At 35.2% G+C, this 19,684-nt stretch overlaps 1 protein-coding gene across 4 annotated transcripts in view; it reads left to right on the top strand.

Annotated features, from left to right (window-relative positions):
* The window catches only part of GRID2 (glutamate ionotropic receptor delta type subunit 2), a 1,417,069-nt gene that overhangs the window by 1,126,265 nt on the left and 271,120 nt on the right, over positions 1-19,684 (top strand). For all 4 annotated transcript variants that reach the window (XM_082391643.1, XM_082391645.1, XM_082391644.1 and 1 more), the window contains exon 12: positions 4,733-4,871. In XM_082391643.1, coding sequence (XP_082247769.1) covers positions 4,733-4,871 — 139 coding nt within the window. The remainder of the gene's footprint in view (positions 1-4,732; positions 4,872-19,684) is intronic.

A 19,684-nucleotide genomic window follows, 5' to 3' on the forward strand; every position in this document is an offset into this window, starting at 1 on the left:
TGATTTCTTCTAGCAAATTTTGAATTTCATTTATTTTGCTGCTCATCATTGTTTGTTTGCTCTTTCATTCTTCTAGGTCCTTGTTAAGCGTTTCCTATATTTTCTCCATTCTATTTCCAAGATTTTGTATCATCTTTACTATCATTACTCTGAATTCTTTTTCAAGTAGACTGACTATTTCCTCTTCATTTTTTTGGTCTGGTGGGTTTTTACCTTGCTCCTTCATCTGCTGCGTATTTCTCTGTCTTCTCAATTCGCTTAACTTACTGTGTTTGGAGTCTCCTTTTTGCAGGCTGTAGGTTCATAGTTCCCATAGTTTTTGGTGTCTGCCCCCAGTACCTAAGGTTGGTTCAGTGACTTGTGTAAGCTTCCTGCTGGAGGGGACTGGTGCCTGTGTTCTGGTGGGTGGGGCTGGATCTTGTCTTTCTGGTGGGCAGACCACATTTGGTGGTTTGTTTTGGGGTGTCTGTGATTTTAGAGAGCCTCTCTGCTAATGGGTGGGGTTGTGTTCCAGTCTTACTATTTTGGAATGGTGTGTCCAGCACTGGAGCTTGCTGGCTGTTGGGTGGAACTGGGTCTTAACGTTGAGATGGAGGTCTCTGTGAGAGTTCTCGCCAATTGATATTACTTGGAGCCAGGAGGTCTCTGGTGGTCCAATGTCCTGAACTCGGCTCTGCCACCTCAGGTGCTCAGGCCTGACACCTCGCTGGAGCCCCAAGAGCCTGTCAGCCACATGGCAGATTGCCAGTTTATTATGAAAGGCTATAACTCAGGAATGAACAGAAAGAAGTGATTCATAGGATAAGATGTGGGGAGAGAACATGGTGTTTCCATGCCGTCTCCAGGTGCAACACTCTCCCAGCATCTCCATGTTCCCCAAGCCAGAAGTTCTCTCCTCTGCCCATTTTTTAAATCACATTGTTTGGTTTATTTTTTGTTGAGTTATCTGAGTCTCTATATATTTTGGATACTAACCCCATATCAGATGTGTGATTTCTAAATGTCTTCTCCCATTCAATAGGTTGCCCTTTCATTTTGATGATAGCTTCCTTCACTGTGCAGAAGCTTTTTAGTTTGCTGTAGGCTCATTTTTTAATTTTTGCTTTTGTTTTCCTTGCCTTTGGAATCAGATCCACAAAAACACCTCTAAGGCTGATGTCAGTGAGGCTACAGCTTATGTTTTCTTCTATGAATTTCATGGTTGCAGGTCTTACACTTAAGTTTTTAATCCATTTTGAGTTAATTTTTGTGTATGGTGTATGATAGTGGTCTGGTTGTATCACACAAGGAAAAAACTTATAGTAAATATACAAAAGAAAATGAGAAAGGAATCTAACACAACACTAAAGGAAACCATGAAAATCCAAGGGAAGAGAGAAAAAGAAGAAATAGAGAGGGACTACGAAAACAGCCAGAAAACAATTAACAGAATGGCAATAAGAACATACCTATCAATAGTTACTGTAAACGTAAAGGGACTAAATTCGCCAAACAAAAGACTTAGAGTGACATGGATAAAAAACAAGACCCATTTATTTGCTGCCTACAAGGGACTCACTTCAGTTACAAATCACATAGAACTGTACATAAGATCCTCCTCTTTTATCCTTCTAATATCTGAAACATCTGTAACAATATGTCCTTTTAACTCCTATTATTTTATTTTTTTGTGCCTTTACTTGTTTTCTTGATCAGTCTCAAGAGCTTTTTATAGGTATTTTCAAAGGACCAAACTTCTGTTGGATCAACATTCTCTATTTTATTTTTTATCTAGTTTACTAATTTTTGCTCTTATATTTATTATGTCCCTCCTTCTATGTTCTTTGGGTTTAACTTGCCAGGTTTTTTTTAACTTCTTGAAATTGATGAATAGCTCATTGATTTTCAGACTTCTTATATAAGTTATGAATTTCCCTTTAAACACAAATTTAGCTACATCCTATCAGCTATCAAAACTTGTGAAATTTTGATATAGAGTATTTTTATTTTCATCAACTTAAAAATACCTTTTATTTCTCTTGTGATTTTTCTTTGACCCATGGCCCTAATAGAATTGTAATTGTTGATTTCCAAGCATATGACGATTTTCTGGTTTTCTTAGTCCCATCCCCATTTGGCAAGGCCTGGGCCTTAATTTTTATAGCCACCTGACTTTGAAGGCTTTCAAAAGATTGCTCAACATCTCAGTTTCTTATCTTCCTGTTGTTAAATTGGCATTTATCCCTCAGGAAAAAGCAGTCCTAAATACCAGTCACATTTCTGAGTTATCTTCTTCAGGATCTTGATCTAGTTTCTTACTGCTCCTTTAGCTCTCAAATGCATTATATGTTCATTTTTTCTAGTTGCCATCAGTGGGAGGATTGTCTTGAATTACCAGAATTAGAAGTCAAGATTCCCTTTACTTTTAATATTTGATTTCTAAGTTCAGATATCAAATAAAATGTCATTTTATTTGGACTCCACAAGAATATTTGAATTTCCCAAGTTTCAGGCTTTATTGCCACAGGTGAAGAAAGCTCAACAAGTGTTCTTTCTTATGGGTGATAACAACTCTAACCAAGGGTAAAGACTTCATGGACACAAACCTTCAATTAGCCTTTTCAGTCATGAATTTACTGTTCTACTTTTGTTATATTTATTAACATCTTTCAGTCTTTAGCTATCATCTTGTTCATATTTTATTTTTTTTTCAATTAATCATTTTGTCTAGGAAGTCCCCATTTGGTTTAAAAATGAATATTTTATTGTGCTTTCATCTTTTAAAAGCTGAGTGAATATCTCCTTTGCTTTGAAGAAGAAAATATCCAAATTGCATTATAATTGCTTTTGAAAAAATGCATTCCAGATATCAGAGGTTAGCCTATTCTGAGGATATTACATCAGGAAAATAGCTCAGGTCATACCCAAAGGGTATGTTTGTACTACACTGAAAGTTCAGAAATATTGCATAGTGAGAATTAGTGGTTGGCATAAAAATCTGCCTGATATGATAATTAATTGAATCCTGTTAAGCCATTCACATATTGATGTACCTAGGCAAATGTAGTATTATATATCTCTTTAATTTATTTTTACTCTTAGCATAAACCTAATTTATTTTAAAAGGATTATTAACTCCATACAAAACATATATTCATTTAACAAATATTTACCCACCTAAAAGGGGGCAGGAACTGTTTCTATGTTAGAAACTATACAATAAGGAAGAGGAAAAAAACAAAAATATATAAAATATATGATAAATTATGATTTTTAAAAAATACAGTGACTGAAAGAATGAGGTCATGGGAAATTATTTTAGATAGAATGACAATATGTATTTGTGAGGAAGTATCATCTGAGGAGAAACTTAAATAAATTAAAAGGAAGGTCATTTTTAAATTAAAGAGCAGAGAATTCCAGGCATAAAAATTGCAAGTACAAAGACCCTAGGACAGAAATCAGCGTAACTCCATGCAAGAAATTGCAAGAAGGCCGTTGAGAGGGTGGAAAAATGTAAGTCAGGAAATTGACATGAGACCAGTTCATGTAGGACCTGATAGGCCTTGGTAGAGATTTGGGGTTGCTTTTTTCTTTTTCTCTGAGAGTGACAGGAATCCACTGGAAGTTTAGATCAGAGGAATATCACGATTTCATTTTCATTTTTAAAGAGCACCATGGAGATAGACTTAGGAGTGGTAGTGCATAGAATGTAAACAAGTAAACCATTTAAGTGGTTTAGTAGTACAGTCAAAAGAAGATGTGACAGCACTGGAAGTGAGGAGATGAGGTAGGATTTGGTATGTGGTTTGAAGATAAAGGTGACAGGACTTGCTACCAGATAGGATGTTGGAAAGTTTCTAAGTATTTGGTCTGAGAAATAGAGTGAAGAGTGGTGCTATTCCCTGAAATAGTGTAGACTGGGGTGTTAATTCAAGAGTGAAAATAAAGCGTTCTGATTCAGATGTGATACATTTCAGATGCCCATTAAATTCCAAGTGGAAATTATGTAGGCATTTATCTGTAGCTCTCTAGAGAGAGTAAAGCTTGAAATATAAATCCGAGAGTCATCAAAGTATACTGTAGATAATATTCAACGTCAGGGGACTTGAGATTAGCTGCGGTTGGAATGCAGACAGAACAGAAACAGTTTAAAGACTGAGCCCAAGGACACACCAACATTTAGAAGATGGAGAAGAAGATTCTACAATAAGATTATAAAAGAGTGGTGAGTCAATTAGGAGTAGATCAAAACACATGTGATGATGCTGAAACCAATAGAAATATGTATTCTCCCAAGATTATTAATAACCTATGATTCTAGGGAATTTAACAAAAATAATCTTTTAATATTATTTATTAAACTAGAAATCTGAAAATTTATGTTAAATATAAGCATAATAGTATTAATATCTCTTAACTAGTAAATAGTCAAGCCCTTGGATATAAAGTGTATATCTGAGGTTGTAATAAGAGGGTAATTCTAGGGTTGAAGAACAAGGTGGAAGAAATATCATTTAAACATGTTATACTAAATATTTATCATGCTTCTATTTGACTGAGTCTCACATAGTCTCATAAAACAGATTCAAATATGAAGTGATGAACATAAGTAAAATACAGAGATCCATGCTGATGTTATGTGAAAGATTTCTCATTACTTAAAATTTACCTTGCTCTTGAATGTGTATGACTTCAGAGTCTCAATAAATACTTGTTGATGTTCTTTTATTCTCTTTGCTTCTTTCCACAGGTGGGGAAGTCCCATACACAACTCTGGCTACCCGAATGATGATGGGGGCTTGGTGGCTATTTGCTTTGATTGTCATCTCATCTTACACAGCAAACCTTGCTGCTTTCCTCACTATCACCCGCATTGAAAGCTCCATCCAGTAAGTAGACAAAGATTCCGCTTGATACAAAGCATGAGAAATGACAGGCGTGGCCAAAGCTATGTGATGTCTGTTAATAAATTTACAACTTCCTTTTGAGTAAAGACTTAATTTTGTGATGTGCAGACATCACAACATAGTCCAACTCCTGAAAGTACAGTTTTGGTAGAGCATTCTTTATACAATAGAATTCTGGGTATAATTTGGACATTGCTTCCCACATTCTCCTGGAAGGATAACACATATTCAGAATTTTAACCTCTGTAAAATATGACTGTGGGCAATATTATTAAAAAGAAGGAAAAGGATACATACTAAAATATATATATTTCAAGGTTGAGATGCTCAGTCTTGCTTTGAGTCTGTCCCATTATGCACTGTCTGAGTAAATAGTTAGGTAGACACTGGATGATTGATAGATAGATGATAGGTAGGGAGAGGGAGAGAGAGAGAGAGAATGAGAATAGCTATCAAGAGGTAAAACTACATTCTGTCTCTTCATTGCATTATAGCTAACATGAGTATTATTGCTGCTGTTTTTCCAGCTGCAGTGGTGGTAAATTGTCATTAACTATAGTGTACTTCTGAATCCTGAAAGCTACCTAAGTCAGTGCTTCATTTCACAAATGACTTTCCCATGAGCCCTGAGACTCCAAAGGCCTTTGATTTACCATGGCCAGTTTTTCTTTATGTGGTTTCATGCCATAAGGTCAGCTCAGTGCCACAGTACAGCTTCTGCCTTATTAGAACGTAGTGTTCTGTATATTGTTTTAAGAAACAATTTTCTGAAAATTTTATTAATCCAAAATCAAGGTAGTTTGAACTTTCGTAAAGTTAAAAAACATTTATTTCTCAACAAAGTTGACAGTTCAAGATTAGAATAATTAACTTTGTCAAGGAATTAATTAGGGATTTACTTCATCCTTAAGAGAAAACATGAATTCTTCTTGCCTTTAAAATAGTACGTAAATGAATTCCATTAGTAGTTGCAAAATTATTATAGCACAATACTAAAAATAAAATCAAGAATTAATGATCTAAAAAGAAATAGGGTATTTTCTTCAACTGCTTGTGTATATAAATTGAAACCCCAAAATTCAGCTACTAATAGTCAATTATTTCATCCATTTATGAAAATGATGTTCCCAACTTCTCTCATCAAATCATAGTCTTCAAGTTGTTTTCCCAGTTATTTCTTTGGTGCAGAACCTTCATATCCTTTTAACTTACTACCCTTGTAGCCAGTTCTACGTGTGGCATAAGTTTTAAGTGATCCAGAGTGAAGCTCATGGAAAATTTAAACTGATAACCCCATCAGAGTCTTATTTTAAGCAATAATGAAAATGATTACAACGTCCCAGCCCAAGAAATCAATGAATTAGTAAAATTGTGCAAATAATAATTAACATTTATTGAGCACTCACAAGATGCCAAACTTTGTACTAGATGTTTGACATGCATTGGCTCATTTAATACTTACAACCATCTTCTGGAATGCATACTACTTATTAATAACCCATTTTACAACTGAAGTTGAAAAGATAAGTAACTTGCTTCAAATCATGCAGCTAATAAGTGATTGATTAAAGACCAGACCTTAAATCTGTCTCATTCCTGAATCTGTGTTCTAACTATGCCACACTAGTCCCCATTCCACACCCTTGTACATTTGTATGGCCAGTTGCTTTTTAGGGAACTTTATAAAGGATGTGTCATAGCCTTATTCATTGCTAAGTATAGTGATGTAAAGGATGACATTATTCAAATCCTCAATTTGTCTGAGGAAATAAAGTATCAAAAGTTAGGAGATTTTTGTGTTGGGTCGATTCTGTAGGCATATATCCCAACATGAGCTAATTACATCTATAATTGATACTTGCCATTCAGGGTAAGATTACTTGCCAGACCAGTCAATGGAAATCACATTAAGAAAAATAGTTTTAAAAAATTAAAATGGAGTATTTTAATCTCACTAATATACTTCTTGTCAACTTTGTTTAACATGTTATATTTTAAGAGTACTTAAAGTACATAGGTTTTTACTATGTAGCTCAGATCTGACTTTGAAACATTTTAAATTAAATGAATGAAGAATATTTTAAATAACTGATTTTCTGCAACATATGACAACAATAATCATAAATAATAAAAATTATGGATATTCACTGAGAATTTATTATGAATTTATTAAGTATATATATATATATATATATATATATATATATATATATATATATCCCCTTTAGTACTCAAAATTACCCTAAGAATACAGCTACTACTATTATTCCTACTTTGTAGATCAAGAAACAGAAATTTGGAAGTTAAATGCTCACTAGCACAAGGTGAATAGTGTCAGAGCTGGAAATCTAACCTACACCAATCCAATACCAATTCATGACTTCACCTACTGATTTTTTTCTTTATCTTACAATTTGTTTCTTGCTGGTTCTTAAAATTTGTTTGCTTGAGCCGCTCTGTCACTGAGGTTGCAGGCCTCATGGTGTGTGTATATCTGAGCTATTTAGTCATTACAACTTTGCCAGCATTCGTTAGTATCTAGACTTTCATGTAACAGCAGTGGGAGCAAAAGCCTCTATCAAATTTTTACACCCATAGGATTTTCTAAAGTAAAGTCTAATGGAAAAAGATCCTAATTGCACATGATGTTTCCCTCAGGTGTAGTTTCCCACAATCCAAAATAACTGAACATTCATTTTTTTAACAAATTATTTCTTTCTAATGCCAACTCATATTATTAAAAGTCAACATTTGGTATAATGAATCTCCCCTTCCTTCTAATCTTTTCACTAGGTTAATTATGAAAGGGGAAAATCAGAGCCAAATAAGTTAAAAGAGATATGATTCTCTCCCCAAACTTAAAGATCGCTTCTAATTTCATGCTTCAGCTGTGTTGGTAAACAAAATTGTAATGTTTCTTGGAAACATTCAAAGTTCCATTTATAACTAATGTCAAACTTTCTTGGAAAATTCTAAGTCTAATTTTTCTTAGAAAAGCAAAAACTTTTTTCACAAGACCATCCACTGTCATGCTTCTTAATCGTTCACATTCATGAGATTTGCTCATCGTTAAATGAAGCTGTGCTCATCGGGGTACTTTTTCCTAGCCCAATTGCTGTTCCATTAACAAACATATACCATCCACATCTTTATTCCCAAAATTCAAAGTCACTTCTCCACACCAGGAGAGGCAGAGGTGGCTAGAGGAATGTCAGTGAGAGAGAGAGAGGAAAGCTACTTTTAAATAGGTGGTTGACCTGGTGCTTGATAGGAGAAATCCAATAGATTTATTCTTAGGAAGCTAAATATCTTTTATAAAATTTACCCCTTTTTCAAAATTAGATATTTATTGTCATCTAGCCTTCCAGTTGGCCCTTGCCATTAATAAAAATGTTGAAAGTGAATTTTCCCTGGAGAATATAACTCACAAATTAATTTCATATCCCTTCAACAATGGGGCAGCCCAACATAACTATGTTCTGCTGCTGTATATGATGTAATATGACAGATTGCAACACAGTTGAGGATGGCTATTGATGTATACAGTTCAGTTTCTAAAAAGAAATTTATATGCAATTTCTATAAAACTCTAATGACATCTGGGCTTTTTCATTGTCACTAAAAGAGTAACAACAAGTACCTAAATTGTTTTCAAATACTTAAAAAATGGAACATACTTTTTTCTGTTGGTAACCAGGCTAAAAGTGGCAATGGTGAAATGGAGCATGTGAAGCTATGAAGGTATTTTCGAGTAAATACTGGGTAATAATATCATCAACATTAACTGTAATAGTCTTTATTGTGATGCAATTTTCAAAAACCTACTTATTTCACATATAAAAGTGAAAATAGCTATGGGGGAAATCATAGTTTTATGGTTATAGTCATTAATAACTTTAGAGCCAGATTGGTGTATGGTGATAAAACTTGAGGTCTTTCATTTCCTGGGGCTAAAAGTAAGCTTGGGTCTATTCAAAGGGATCCCAACATCGCACCATATTTTTATGTTTAATGCATTCATTTTTCATAACACGATGTTGGACTAAACAAAATATTGAGTTAATACAGCCAGTGAATCAAACTAATTTGGGGTAAATTTCTTCCCAAGCATATGCAAAAAGAGATTCCTAAATATGCTATTCACTGGAGGAGACCACGCCAATAACAGGATTTTTGTATTCATATTTGTCTACATTTAGAAAAAGAAAAAATAATTGGGCAACTGTTTTTCTCAGTGCCACACAGTGAGTATCACTGGGCTTAGAAATTTGTCTGTCTCCCAGTCTAGGGAAACAGAGAATGGTAGCAGGTGCTCTCTAATGAAATGATTTATTCCTTTCCTTTGCCCCCATGGAGCTATGTAACTATCTTTGCTACGTTACTATTACCAAGATCATTATAATCATGCTCTCGGAAATGGAGGTATTCCTAACTATAAAAACTCCTAAATAAATATATTAGTTTCATTCAATTAGTTCAACTAATTATGTATCTATATACAGTTGACCCTTAAACAATGTGGGGTTTAAGGGCACCAACTCCCACGCAATCATAAATCCATGTATAGCTCTTTTTCTTTCAGTTTCATTGAGATATAATTGACATACAGTACTGTATAAATTTCAGGTGTATGACAAAATGATTTGACTTACATGCATCATGAGACGATTACCACAATAAGTCCAGTGAACATTCATCATATCATAGACACAAAATAGAAGAAATAGAAAAATTATTTTTCCTTGTGATGAGAACCCTTAGGATTTATTCTTTTAACATTTTTCAGGTATAACATACAGCAGTGTTAATTATATTTATCATGTTGTGAATTACATCCCTAGTACTTATTTACCATATGACTAGAAGTTTGTACCTTTTGACTAACTTCATGCAATTCCCCCTCTCCCCGGCTGCCCCCCACGCCGGTAACCACAAATCTGATCTCTTTTTCTCTGAGTCTGTTTCTTGGCTACTGTAAATAATGCTTCAGTGAACATAGGGGTGCGTAATCTTTTCAATTCAAAAGAACATAATCTTTTCAAATTAGTATTTTCACTTTATTTGGATAAATACCCAGGAGTGGAATTGGTGGATCGTACGCTAGTTCTGGTTTAAATTGTTTGAGGAACCTCCATATGGTTTTCCATAGTGACTGCACCAATGCACAGGGTTTCTTTCTCTCCACCTTCTCACCAACGCTTATTATTTGTTGCCTTTTTGATAATAGACATTCTGACAGGTGTGAGGTGGTAGCCCATTGTGGTTTTGATGTCTATTCAGATCCTCTGACCATTTTTAATCTGGTTGTTTGTTTTTTTAATGTCAAGTTGTATGAGTTCTTTGTATATTTTGGATATTAACCCCTGATCGGGTATATCATTTGCAAATATCTTCCCCCATTCAGTAGGTGGCCTTTTCATTTTGTTGATAGTTTCCTTCACTGTGCAAAGGCTTTTTAGTTTGATGTAGTCCCATTTGTTTATTTTTGCTAATCCATGTATAACTTTTGAGTCTCCCAAAACTTTACTAATAATAGCCTACGGCTGACTTGAAACCTTACCAGCAACATAAACTGTTAATTAACATGTATTTTGTGTGTTATATGTATTATATACTTATTTTTACAAGTAATAAGTATACACCATGAATAAGTGGACCCTCACAGTTCAAACCCACGTTGTTCAAGGGTCAACTGTAGATATTTAAACACTGTGCTAGGCATTTAGTCTATAAAGGTATTTAGATATTATCCCTGAGTCACAATTTATTCGGGGAGATAACAATGTAGAATTCAATGACATAGGGCTATGATAAATTATTTATAAAATGCTGTATGAACACAGGGAAGGAGTGATTTAAGTCAATAACTTGGAGAGAAGGGGAGGAGAGAGGAAAAAAAACTATTAGGCATCACAGAGGTTCTCTGATGTATCATCAGAGAGTTTGATCTTAAAGGATAAATTTCAACATACTGAAGGAGTGGCTTATAGCAGAGGTATGAAACGCCTAGGATAATATCTAGCAAAGGATGGGTTATCAAAATGTGTTCATTTCCTTCATGGATTGAGATAGGTGATGTGAGGGTGACAGGAAGTGAAATAGAAAAGGAGGGTAGGACCACATCTTGAAGGGCATGATAAAGCTTGTTACAGAATTTGGAGTTTTTCCTGGAGATAATGAAGAGTGACATCATTTAAGAAAGACAGCTTTATCTGTGGAGAGGAGGATGGGCCAGAGAGGAAAAATGGAGGAGCATATGGAAACTCATTGGAGGTGTCTAATGCACGTATATTTATGGCATTTAACAGTGTGTCTCTACTTGATATAAACCTGATCCACATATCTTCTTGTTTCATGGGCTCCTTATGTGGAAATATCTAAGGATTAAGGGTAATTTAAGAGAAATCTGGCTTGAGAAACTTTATATCTCTAGGCTAACAATTACATTTCTTGTGAATGTAGGAATATTGCCTCAGTTTATTTTTTTAAGATATTTAAAGAGAGGTTGTGGTTTACTACCTCTTAGTTAAATAGATAGGGACCAAGAGAGTTACTAATGTGAGGAAATTCTAGAAATCACTCTGGTTAGGCTACTTTTCAGATGCAATTTTGCCAAAAATTTGCATCTCCAGGTTTGCTATTCCTGGACCCCATCCTGCCTATTAATTACTTTTAGCCTTGAGCCATCAGGAAAGAAATAAGACATTTTTATTCCATTTTAATACATTTTCTTCTTATAAAAGTAACACAAGGCTATTTTGAGAAAATTAGAAAGTAGAGTAAAATTTTGAAAGACAAAGCATTAATAATCCATAATTTGTCATAAAGCAGTAAGTTCTGTTAATATTTAAGCAAACTTTCTTTTAACTGTTTATTTTGAAGCAATTATATATACACCGGAAATTGCAAAGTCAGTGCAATTATAGCACAGAGATATCCCATATACCCTTCACCAAGTTTCCCCCAATGGTTACATCTTCAGTAATTACAGTACAGTATCAAAATCAGGAAATTGACATGGGTACTAGGTATACATATAGCACTGTGCCATTTTATCACAAGTTTAGAATCTCTAACCACCACTGCAATACAGAACTACTCCATCATTACAAAAATCTCCCGCATTCTACCCCTATATAGTCACACTCACACCTTCTTCCCCACCATTCCCAGCTCTTGGTAACCACTAATGTTCTCCACTCATTCTAAGAGTGTTATATAAGTTGAATCATACAATATGTGGCCTTTTGAAATCAGCTTTTTATTCACTCAGCAAAATGCCCTTGAGGTCCATCCAAGTTGTTGCATGCATCAGTAGTTTATTGTTTTTGATTGCTGAGTGGCATTTACCTATTGAATAGCATTTTTGTTGTTTCCAGTTTTTAGCTATTACAAATAAAACTGCTAGAACATTTATGCTCAGGCTTTTGCGTGGATGTTTTCATTTCTCTGGCATAAAAGCCCAGGAGTGTGATTGTTAGATAGTGCGGTAGGTGTGTGATTCGCTTTTAAGAAACTGGCAAACGATTTTCCAGAGCGCCTGTGCCGTTTTACATCCCCACCAGCCACAGATCGGGGGTCCAGTTTCTCTGCATCCTTGCCGGCATCTGGTGCTGTCACTTCTAAAATTTTAGCCCTTCTGATAGGAATGTAGTAATATCTTACTGTCATTTTAACTTGCATTTCCCTAGTGACTAGTGATGTTGAACATCTTTTCATGTGTTTTTTGTCACCCTTATATCCTCTTACGTGAAAGGTCCCTTTATGTCTTTGTCCATTTTCTACTTGGACTGTTTGCTTTTTTACCATTGAGAGTTCTTTACATATTCTAGATACAAGTTCTTTGTCAGACATGTGGTTGGCAAATATTTTCTCTTAGTCTATTGCTTAGTCTATTCTTTTTTTTTTTTCATCCTCTTTGCAGGGTCTCACATAGAACAAACGTTTTTAATTTTGATGAAGTCAAATTTACCTATTATTTTTTATGGATTGTACTTTTGACATCGTGTCTAAGACTCTTCAAGGAACTCCTAGGTCCCCAAAATTTTCAACTGTTTTATGCTAAAACTTTTATAGTTTTACATTTCACATTTAAATCTATCATCCATTTTGAGTTAAGTTTTGTACTAGGTGTAAAGTTTAGGTTGAGGTTCATTTTTTGCCTATGGATATTCAAACGTCGAGGAGCGTTTTCTGAAAAAAAAAAACAAAAACAAAAGAACAAACTATCTTTCCTTCATTCAATTGCTTGTGCACTTTGTAAAGAAAAATCAGTTTGCATACTGTGTGAGTCTATTTCTGGGTTCCCTATCCTGTCCCATTGATCTAGGTATCTGTCTCTCTGCCAATAACATAGATTCGATTACTGTAGCTTGAAATTGAGGATAAGGATTCTTCCCACTTACTCTTTTTTTTTTTCAGAATTATTTTAGCTATTCTACTTCCTTTGCCTTTCCATATAAATTTTAGAATAATCTTGTCTATATCTGCAAAAAAGTATTGCTAGAATTTTAATAGGAATTGCATTAAACCTATATATCAATTTGAGGAGTATTCACATCTTTACTATGTTGAGTCTTCCAATTTATGAACGCAGTATATCTCTCTGCTTATTTAGATTTCTAATTTCTTCTATCAGCATTTTGTAATTTATAGCATATAAGTCTTATATATGGTAGGGTTATACCTAAGTATTTATTTTTATCCCAGTGATTATAAGTGGTATTGGATCTTTGAATTTGGCTTCCACATATTCATTGCTAGTATAAAAATACATTTATTATATGCTGATTTTACCTTGTGATCCTGATGTGAGTTCAGGGGTTCTAGGAGTTTTGGTAGATTCTTTGGGATTTTCTATGTAAACCTTCATGCAATTTACAAAACTGAGCAATTGTGTTTCTTTCTTTCTCACCTGGATGCCTTTTATTTCCTTCTGTTGCCTTTTCTGTGCTGACTAGAACTTCTGATACTACGTCAAATAAGAGTGGTAAGAGTGGACATCTCTATTTCGTTCTCTGTCTTGGGGAAGCATTCGGTCTTTCACTATTCGGTGCAAGGTTAGCTGTAGGGTTTTTGTAGGTATTCTTTGTCGAGTTGAAGAAATTCTTTTCTATCCCTAGTTTTCTATGTGTTTTTATCATGAATGGATGTTAGATTTTGTCAAATGCTTTTTTTCCCATCAATTGATATGCTCAGATGATTTTTTCTCATTTAGCCTGTTTGGTGGATTACATTGTTTGATTAGTGAACTATTTTCAGAATGAGGTAGAGGCTAACTCTATTTCCCCTCCTATTTCTTCTCCACCTTTTTTCCTAAATCTTGCTTTTCTTCTTAATTTTCTTCCATCTACTGATATGAGGCAATAAAAGAGCCTGACTTTCCCTGCCTGCAGCTCTACTTATTATTCTCTTTTCTCTTACCTCAGCTATTACTTCCTTCTATCCATTATCTTCCCATTCGAGTTTACCCTCCAGAGTGTAGAGTCCAGACAGTTACCTTCTTACATCATTAAAATTGGCTCTAAAGCCTCCATTATTACCTCATTCTATCAAAATAAAGTTCAATTCCATCAGCAGAGCTTATTAAACCGTTCAAAAGCTGATCAGCTTCTTTTTTGCCTACTAGCACCAGTTAATTCATTCTCACAATTGTTCATGCTCCAGTCAAGCCAAACTTTTTTTTTTAACGTTTTTATTGGATTATAATTGCTTTACAATGGTGTGTTAGTTTCTGCTTTATAACAAAGTGAATCAGTTATACATATACATATGTTCCCATATCTCTTCCCTCTTGCATCTCCCTCCCTCCCACCCTCTCTATCCCACCCCTCTAGGTGGTCACAAACCACCGAGCTGATCTCCCTGTGCTGTGCGGCTGCTTCCCACTAGCTATCTATTTTACGTTTGGTAGTGTATATATGTCCATGCCACTCTCTCACTTTATCACAGCTTACCCTTCCCCCTCCCCATATCCTCAAGTCCATTCTCTAGTAGGTCTGTGTCTTTATTCCTGTCTTGCCCCTAGGTTCTTCAACACCTTTTTTTTTTCTTTCTTAGATTCCATATATATGTCTTAGCATACGGTATTTCTTTTTCTCTTTCTGATTTACTTCACTCTGTATGACAGACTCTAGGTCCATCCATCTCACTACAAATAACTCAGTTTCTTTTCTTTTTATGGCTGAGTAATATTCCATTGTATATATGTGCCACATCTTTATCCATTCACCTGTCGATGGGCAATTAGGTTGCCTCCATGTCCTGGCTATTGTAAATAGAGCTGCAATGAACATTGTGGTACATGACTCTTTTTGAATTATGGTTTTCTCAGGGTGTATGCCCAGTAGTGGGATTACTGGGTCATATGGTAGTTCTATTTTTAGCTCTTTAAGGAACCTCCATACTGTTCTCCATAGTGGCTGTATCAATTTACATTCCCACCAACAGTGCAAGAGTGTTCCCTTTTCTCCACACCCTCTTCAGCATTTATTGTTTCTAGATTTTTTGATGATGGCCATTATGACTGGTGTGAGGTGACACCTCATTGTAGTTTTGATTGGCATTTCTCTAATGATTAGTGATGTTGAGCATCCTTTCATGTGTTTGTTGGCAATCTGTATATATTCTTTGGAGAAATGTCTATTTAGGTCTTCTGCCCATTTTTGGATTGGGTTGTTTGTTTTTTGATATTGAGCTGCATGAGCTGCTTGTAAATCTTGGAGATTAATCCTTTGTCAGTTGCTTCATTTGCAAATATTTTCTCCCATTCTGAGGGTTGTCTTTTGGTCTTGTTTATGGTGTCCTTTGCTGTGCAAAAGCTTTTAAGTTTCATTAGGTCCCATTTGTTTATTTTTGTTTTTATTTCCATTTCTCTAAGAGGTGGGTCAAAAAGGATCTTGCTGTGATTTATGTCATAGAGTGTTCTGCCTATGTTTTCCTCTAAGAGTTTTATGGTGTCTGGCCTTACATTTAGGTCTTTAATCCATTTTGAGTTTATTTTTGTGTATGGTGTTAGGGAGTGTTCTAATTTCATACTTTTGCATGTACTTGTCCAGTTTTCCCAGCACCACTTATTGAAGAGGCTGTCTTTTCTCCATTGTATAGTCTTGCCTCCTTTATCAAAGATAAGGTGACCATATGTGTGTGGGTTTATCTCTGGGCTTTCTATCCTGTTCCATGGATCTATATTTCTGGTTTTTTGCCAGTACCATACTGTCTTGATTACTGTAGCTTTGTAGTATAGTCTGAAGTCAGGGAGCCTGATTCCTCCAGCTCCATTTTTCTTTCTCAAGATTGCTTTGGTTATTCGGGGTCTTTTGTGTTTCCATATAAATTGTAAAATTTTTTGTTCTAGTTCTGTGAAAAATGCCAGTGGTAGTTTGATAGGGATTGCATTGAATCTGTAGATTGCTTTGGGTAGTATAGTCATTTTCACAATGTTGATTCTTCCAATCCAAGAACATGGTATATTTCTCCATCTATTTGTATCATCTTTAATTTCTTTCCTCAGTGTCTTATAATTTTCTGCATACAGGTCTTTTGTCTCCTTAGGTAGGTTTTTTCCTAGATATTTTATTCTTTTTGTTGCAGTGGTAAACGGGAGTGTTTTCTTAATTTCACTTTCAGATTTTTCATCATAGTGTATAGGAATGCAAGAGATTTCTGTGCATTAATTTTGTATCCTGCTACTTTATCAAATTCATTGATTAGCTCTAGTAGTTTTCTGGTAGCATCTTTAGGATTCTCTATGTATAGTATCACGTCATCTGCAAACAGTGGCAGCTTTACTTCTTTTCCGATTTGGATTCCTTTTATTTCTTTTTCTTCTCTGATTGCTGTGGCTAACACTTCCAAAACTATGTTGAATAATAGTGGTGAGAGTGGGCAACCTTGTCTTGTTCCTGATCTTAGTGGAAATCGTTTCAGTTTTTCACCATTGAGGACAATGTTGGCTGTGGGTTTGTCATATATGGCCTTTATTATGTTGAGGAAAGTTCCCTCTATGCCTACTTTCTGCATGGTTTTTATCATAAATGGATGTTGAATTTTGTCGAAAGCTTTCTTTGCATCTATTGAGATGATCATATGGTTTTTCTCCTTCAATTTGTTAATATGGTGTATCACATTGATTGATTTGCGTATATTGAAGAATCCTTGCATTCCTGGAATAAACCCCACTTGATCATGGTGTATGATCTTTTTAATGTGCTGTTGGATTCTGTTTGCTAGTATTTTTTGAGGATTTTTGCATCTATGTTCATCAGTGATATTGGCCTGTAGTTTTCTTTCTTTGTGACATCTTTGTCTGGTTTTGGTATCAGGGTGATGGTGGCCTCGTAGAATGAGTTTGGGAGTGTTCCTCCCTCAAGCCAAACTTTTGTAGGATATTTCATGCTTCTATGGAGTTTCCATGCTGTTCCCACTTGCTGAAATGACCCTGAACTGCATTCTTCTCTTCTGGCATTTTCTGTTAGCTCAGGCACAGTTAGTCATTACACATGTGTCTTTTTTGAGAGTGTACATTTTTCAAAGACAAGGACTATGTCATATTGATATTTGTTCCCCTAATCCTTCTCAGAGTGCCTGGCACAGAGTATTAATAAGAGCAGCTAACAATGAGTGCTTGCTATGTGACAGACACTTTCCTAATGCTTTGTGTAGATTTTCTCATTTAATCCTCATAACAGCCCTATGAGAGATATATTATTTTCATCTCCTTTTTGAAGATGACAAAACTAAAAGCTAGGGTAATAAACCCAGGCAGTTGGCACTAGAACCTCTGTCTTCACCAGTGGGTCATATCGTCTGCAATTAGCAAATACACTAAATCTTTACTGAATGAAATAAATAATATATTCGTGAATACATGAATGAATGAAAACCATCAGTATCATTATAAGTTTCTTTGAAAAATAAAGATTTTCAGAAAAGAATTAATGGCTGAATTATATTTAGCTAAGTCAATTCCAGATATTTCTAAGTTGCATGGTATCCTAGAAACAGACACCAGAGCCATGGATTCAAATAAATTTGCATTTAAAATCTCTCCCACTTAGTAACAAATGATCTTGTCATTTTCCGTAATTATTTTAAGCCTTATTTTCCCTAAGAGTAAGAAGAGAATGGGTTCAACTTCATAACTTTTAGTATAAAGAATAAATGGGGGGAAAAAAGACATAAATAACAGCACAGTTCCTGGACACACCCTACCTAGGATTTGCTTCCATTTTTCTCCTTGCTCCCAGGAGCTCATGTAAAATTCCTTGAACTCTTCTTCCCTTCACTCTCATTTTTGGTGGTACTAATAACTATTCTTTTTACCATTTTGTCCACAATTTCATACACTCAATTATTTCTTTTACCTGGTTCAACTAAACCTCAAAGTTCCCTGTTGCTGCTGCTGTTGTTTCTGACACAGCTACCACCGCCCTACTTCATGGGTGTTGTCTTCTTGCCCTGCCCCTTAATCCTCCAAACCCCTCAAAGGTAAAAAACTGTCTCTCAGCAAGCCTTATCTGATCTTAAGCCTAAATAGGGACTTAGGAGGGAGATGCAAGAGGGAAGAGATATGGGGATATATGTATATGTATAGCTGATTCACTTTGTTATAAAGCAGAAACTAACACACCATTGTAAAGCAATTATACTCCAATAAAGATGTTAAAAAAAAAATAAGGACTTAGACAAATGATTCATTCTGTTGTCTCACTTTAGCTTAACTATCATGAAGATTAAGTTGCTACTCTTAGTGACTAACACTAAACCCAGGTCAGGATATCTATTTGTCAGGCACGTTTTCTCTTTTAACTCATCTTTACTGACCCCTCTCATACCCTGTAGCTGTATACCACTTCCTCTATGTAGTTTTCCAGAGTTTTCATAACTGAATTTAGTGGGTCCCTTTTTTGAATGCCTTTGCATCTGCCTTGTTTACACTCTGAGCAACATCTAGCCTTGTACTGGAGTATTATTCTACTTGTTTTACCTTCCCAATTGCAGTATATGTTCTCGAGGATGGTTTTATCACTTTGTATTAACACAGTGCCTTATGTAGTACCTTATTGAGTACACAGTTGGTTACAAGTAAATATTCATTGAATGAATGAACCAGAAAAGGATTTCTTAGAATCTGGCTTGAGACTATGAAACTCCATGACTTTTTTATAACCTCATAAGAAATCAGAAAGAAATATGAAAGCCATTTCTTTGTCCTTTTATTCCAGGATAAGACAGGGAGCCCAGAATGGTATGTTCTCTCAGTTTCCTTAGTGTCTCACCCACTTCAGTCTCTTTCAGTAGGAGGCTATTTCTTAGCTCTCAGCAGGAAATTGCACACTTTATTAGGAACAGCCAAAATCAAGGTGGCTGGAGTGAGCTGGGCCTGATTCATACTGCTTATTATGTTTTGGTTTAGTATAGAATTGTATAAACTTAGCTCCAGAGTACACAGGCATGGCAGACAGAGGAAGACATTCATCTCCTTACTCTATATTGTTCTGTGTCAAAATGGCTTACTTGTCAAAGCCCTTAAGTACTACAGTGATGGATGTTTTATAAACATATAGCCATCTAGATGTTATAGACAGGATTTTGTCTTTCTTTTTGGAAAACAAAAACTCTCAGAAGTATGCTGGTCTTTCAAAGCCACTCTTCAGTGAGGATTTAATTAAAAGTTGTCTCCAACTTTATTTGTGACTCCCAGGAACAGGGCTATTTTAGAATTGCTATAGACTCTGTTTACACTGAGCTCACCGAGATGAAAACTTTGCCAAACTAATAAGCTCCCACAACCC

This window comes from Balaenoptera borealis, assembly GCF_965194805.1.
Source record: "Balaenoptera borealis genome assembly, chromosome: 4".
Lineage (NCBI taxonomy): Eukaryota > Metazoa > Chordata > Mammalia > Artiodactyla > Balaenopteridae > Balaenoptera > Balaenoptera borealis.